Raw genomic sequence first — 5,578 nt, 5'->3', positions numbered from 1 at the left:
GAGGTGGTCAGGACACAGGAGACAAGAAAACCAGAAAAGGGCCCCAAAAAAGAAAATGTAGAAAAAATGAGAGAAGCAAAAGAGAATGTGGGCAACCACACAAGACAGGAAGGAGACAGAGCAGAAGGAGAAAAGGAACAGAAAAGAGAGTGAGATGCATGGGGAACGATGTGAGGAGGGAGAGGGGAGCCAGGAAGAGGGCATCAGAGGACGTCAGAGCTCGGTGAGGATACCTGTGTGAGCAGAGGATCAGGTCCGGTCCTCAATCTCTACAGAGACCTTGTGGGCCCAGTACCCCAGGTCAGCCATGTAAACCAGCAAGTTGATGGCTGTCAGGACGGCCACAGCCAGGCGCTGGTCCCAGGCGCACATGAGGTCATCCATGCAGCTCACATCACTGGACCGCTGGGGCTGCCCGCCGAACTCCTCGTAGAACTGGTAGAGAGGCCAGAGGGCAAGAGCACTGATGTAGAGGAGGACGAAGAGCATGGTGAGCACAAGTTGGAAAATGGAGAAGGGCCTGGGCAGCCTGTTCTCCCAGTTGCCCAGAATCAGCAGGATGGTTACTGCTGTTGGGATGAAGCAGATGGAGTACACAGCCACGCACCACACCAGGGCTGGCTGGTGCAGGTACAGGGAGGTATTGCTGAGGAAGGCGAAGATGACCCCAGCCACGAAGGTCTCCAGCACGTTCAGCAGGCCGGGCACAGTGTGTATGTAGCAGGGGATCTCTTTGAGCCTGTAGAAGTTCCACATGCCCGCCATTTCTATGGCATAAAGCACTGAAGCGACGCAGGAGAATGCAGTGGCAGCGATGGCCCAGTCCCACTCAGGGCCATGAGGCAGGAACTGGACGTAGGTGATGGAGTAGATGATGGAGGCTGAGAGGCAGATGAGGGCAGCGTAGCAGGCGAAGGTGACGGGAAAGTTGTACCAGTAGAAAGGAAAGCGAGGCTGGAGATCATTTACCTCAACTATGGCTATGAATAGGGTCACAATGAAACAGATGCACCAGAAGTACATGGACAAGTTACCTACGTCCCCTCTCCAAATGCCCATGTCAGCCACCAAGGAGAATGCCACGCAGGTGGAGAAGAGCTGCGGCACGCGGAGGAACCAGAACACTCTGTTCACGTGGTGCCAGTATGGGAGTGCCGCCCTGGTGGGCATGGTGTTACGAATGTCTGGCCAGTCACAGTCACTGGTCTGGCAGTGGTCTTCACTGAGAACCCACCAAAGAAAGATCCAGCTCCAGACGATCAGACACCTACCAACGGCTCAGGGCCCTGTGACAGCTGAGGCTCAGGATCTGCGGAGTTGGAACCAATGGCCTCAGATACTCGGGTAACAGCACAGCTGCTCCGGAATGGTTCTCCCCACCCATCACCCTTGGCCTTGTCAGGAGACTTGTCTTATCCCAAAGCTCCCAGCTGGTTGTGGTCTAGCTTCAAACCATGAACATTGTGGATCTCTCTAAGCTGGCCATTATCTATGGAGACACAGAGACGGATGGTCCTTATCTTTAATCCCAACCCTTCAAGTCTCTCAAAATTGAAAACGAATATTTAAAAAATTGTTTGGTAACAAAATTCAACCCAAAGAGACATGAGACAAATTATGATCTTTTTTTATTTTACTTAATGTGACTGTTCAAAAGTTCAGTTGCCGAAACACTAATGTGTATGATTACAAGGTGCTTTCAGACCCCAGTGGGGTGTGATGTCATGTAGAGTAGATGTCCTATGTCACCTGTATGGAGCTGGAAATTCTGACTTCTAGAGAATATCTGACCCCAAGGGTTTCAGAAAAGGGACTATGGAGTGTCCTTTTTGACTAACACCATTTTACAGATGACAAAACTAAGGTAGGGGAATTAAGTCCTTACCTAAGGTGGGCTTCCCTGGTAGCTCAGAGGTTAAAGCATCTGCCTGGAATGCGGGAGACCCAGGTTCAGTCCCTGGGTCGGGAAGATCCCTTGGAGAAGGAAATGACAACCCACTCCAGTACTCTTGCCTGGAGAATCCCATGGAGGGAGGAGCCTGGTAGGCTACAGTCCATGGGGTCGCAAAGAGTCAGACACGGCTGAGCAACATGCAACTACTACTACTACTTCTAAGGTGGCATGACCATGAAGTTGGAACCCCAGATAAATATACCAAAGCCATGGGCATGAACTCTGTGCTCTACAGTGCACATGGCAGAAATCCCCTTAGGTGGAGCCCAGGACCAAAGTCTAGAACATACCATCAGGGCCAGAGCCTCCTTCCACAGCAACCTGAAAATACATGAATCCTGGCCTCTCCTCCCTGCAGCCATCTCTAGAAGAAGCTGCCATCTGAGGGGACACAGCCCCACCCAGAGGAGGGCAGCTTCAGAAGTGAACAGGGAGGAGCCATGGGGTGAGAGCAAGGCCGTGGGGACAGGATGACATGGGAAGTAGGGACTATTGTGACTCCCCTCTCCAATTTTGCTTTCACATGTGACTCTTTTGCATTGGGTCAGGGGACCCCAACCTAGCATGATTCCAAGGTGGAGCATCATGGAGGAACCAAGGAACGAGATGTTAAAATGCCAGCTTTTTAAGCTCTAAAGCAGCCATCTGCGTGCAAATCTAATCCTTTTAAGGGCAGGAGCTGAGAGAGGACGCCCCTGCAGGACCCCTGGGAGGGGCCAGCCCTGAGGATGCTCCCGGGAATGGCGGGGGAGGCAGAGTAGAGACGACTGGGGGGGTCCCAGGGTCTCAGGGGCTCTGAGGAAGCCCAATAGGGGTCTTCTGACCCAGAAGAGATGCAGGCATGGAGCCAACCTTCCCGTGGAGGAGGGGCCTGGACTGAAACTGAGACAGGAGAACAGGGGCCTGAAGGGGCTTCAGGGCTGTGACAGGGACACGTGGCCAGAGTGGCAGGGACACTGGAGACCATGGAATTGCCCAGGTCACCTGCCCAAGGCAGTCCCCCCAGCCAGGGCTGCAGTCCTGCTCACACAGGGGCTCCTCCAGGGTCCAGTGTGGGGGGAGTGAGGCCCCTCCCAGCCCGCCCCTTCCTCAGGGACAGCTGCCCTGTTTCCAAGGGACTATTTGCTGAGAGGCCCCCAGGGTGGAAGGGCCAGCACCCTGAGCCTCAGCCAGCCTCCTGCCATCAGGGAATTATTATATCACCTTTGCTGATAATAAACCCTGGGACAAGCTGAGGCGGAAAGAGAAACAGAGCAAACCTGAGAACCTTCCTGGACTCACAAAGCTCCTTGAGCCCCAACTGGCAGTGGAGCCCTGGAGCCTGCGGGCCTCCCAGTGGGCAATGCCAGGGTGGAGAGGGGCACTGGGGTGAGGGAGGCAGGGGGTGTCATGCTCTCTGTACCCCAGTTTGTCCTAACCAACCTCCAGGAACTGAAGAGAGAGTTCCATACAGAAGGCTGAGTGTTGAAGAATTGATGCTTTCAAACTGTGGTGTTGAGAAGACTCTTGAGATTCCCTTGGACAGCAAGGAGATCAAGCCAGTCAATCCAAAGGAAATCAACCCTGAATATTCATTGGAAGGACTGATGCTGAAGCTGAAGCTACAATACTTTGATCACCTGATACAAAGAGACAACTCATTGGAAAAGACCCTGATTCTGGGAAAGATTGAGGGCAGGAGGAGAAGAGGGCAACAGAGGATAAGATGGTTGGTTGGCATCACTGACTCAATAGACATGACTTTGAGCAAACTCCGGGAGATAGTGAAGGACAGGGAAGCCTGGTGTGCTGCAGTCCAAGGGGTCACAAAGAGTCGGACACAACTGAGTGACTAAACAACAACAACTTTGCTTGAACAACAACAACTTTGCTTGTAAGTTAAATAAGCTGGGTGACAATATACAGCCTTGACGGTACTCCTTTCCCTATTTTGAACCAGTAAGTTGTTAAATGTCTGCTCTTTTGCTTCTTGACCTGTATACAAATTTCTTAGGAGACAGATAAGGTGGTCTGGTATTCCCATTTCTTTAAGAATTTTCCACAGTTCGTTGTGATCCACACAGTCAAAGACTTTCTCGAGTCAGTGAAGCAAAAGTAGATTTTTTTTAGAATTCTCTTGCTTTTTCTATGATCCAAAAGATGTTGGCAATTTGATCTCTGGTTCCTCCGCCTTTTCTAAACCAGCTGTACATCTGGAGGTTCTCAGTTCACATATTGCTGAAACCTAGACTGGAGGATTTTGAGCATAACCTTGCTAGCATGTGAATTGAGCACAATTGTACTGTAGTTTGAACATTTTTTGGCATTGCCCTTCTTTGATACTGGAATGAAAACTGCTCTTTTCCAGTCCTGTGGCCACTGCTAAGTTTTCCAAATTTGCTACCACACTGCGTGCAGCAATTTTACAGCATCATCTTTTAGGATTTGAAATAGCTCAACTGGAATTCCATCACCTCCACTAGCTTTGTTCCTAGTAATGCTTCCTAAGGCCCACTTGACTTCACATTCCAGGATGTCTGTCTCAAGGTGAGTGATCACACCATCATGGTTATCTGGGTCATGAAGATCTTTTTGTATAGTTCTTCTGTGTGTTCTTGCCACCTCTTCTTAATATCTTCTGCTTCTGTTAGGTCCATACCATTTTTGTCCTTTATCAAGCTCATCTTTGCATTAAATGTTCCCTTGGTATCTCTAGTTTTCTTGGAGAGATCTTTAGTCTTTCCCATTCTATTGTTTTCCTCTAGTTCTTGAGAATATGACTATCCCAGAAACACACATGCATGTAAACTCAGATGTTGCATTCAGTTACAGAGCTCTTGTAGACCTCCTAGAACCCATCCCAGGATATCAGTGGACCCTCAGGGCTCAGAGTTGAAAGCCAGCCTTGGAGGAGTAAGTCAGGTGGCTCCTGTTCCACCTTTCCCTCAGATGTGGGTGATCACAGTCCTGGGCTCATACTCAGCACTCCCCCTTGTAGTTCCCCGTACAAATGCCAGAGGTCTCCAAACAGACAAGCCAGTCCTCTGGAGCAGTGGTCCCCAAACTCTTTGGCACCAGGGACCTGTTTCATGGAAGACAATTTTTCCAGGAACGGGGGTATGGGGAATGGTTTGGGGGTGATTCAAGTGCATTACATTTATTGTGCACTTGGCTTCTCTTATTATTATGCTGTGATATATAATGAAATATGAAATGATTATACAGCTCACCATAATGCAGAATCAGTGGGAGTCCTGAGCTTATTTTCCTGCAACGAGACAGTTCTATCTGGGGGTTATGGGAGACGGTGGCAGCCACTCTCTAGTGCTAGCATCACGGCCTCAGCTCCACCTCAGACTACCAGGCATTCGATTCTTACAAGGAGCACGAACCTAGATCCTGCCTTAGGCAGGGATGACTGAGCAATGTTTATGAGAGGGAGAGACGGAGACTCACAGAAAGAGATACAGAGTCTGGCAGGGACAAACATTCACAGCACTGGGCACCACATGAAGCATTTAAGACTCAGTAGGAAACCACTGTTGAGATGTAATCAGGGGACTAGCATTCACTTACAGAGAAGCCTCTGGGATTTTCACTCAGGAAATTGGCCTCATGATGAGCTTCCAAAAGTGAGAGACCCTG

The 5,578-nt window shown here is 50.1% G+C and overlaps 1 protein-coding gene across 1 annotated transcript; it reads right to left on the bottom strand.

The window, feature by feature from the left end:
- Positions 1-249: 249 nt before the first annotated feature.
- Positions 250-1,170, bottom strand: LOC120859252 (myeloid-associated differentiation marker-like). The gene has a single exon (XM_040235423.1). It carries the CDS (start codon positions 1,168-1,170, stop codon positions 250-252), a length of 921 nt encoding a protein of 306 aa, XP_040091357.1.
- Between the last annotated feature and the right edge of the window lie 4,408 nt (positions 1,171-5,578).

Source organism: Oryx dammah, unplaced genomic scaffold, assembly GCF_014754425.2.
Source record: "Oryx dammah isolate SB20612 unplaced genomic scaffold, SCBI_Odam_1.1 HiC_scaffold_348, whole genome shotgun sequence".
NCBI classification, from domain to species: Eukaryota; Metazoa; Chordata; class Mammalia; order Artiodactyla; family Bovidae; genus Oryx; species Oryx dammah.
The sequence above is the reverse complement of the archived record's forward strand: the minus strand, read 5'-3'. Positions and strand labels throughout refer to the sequence as shown.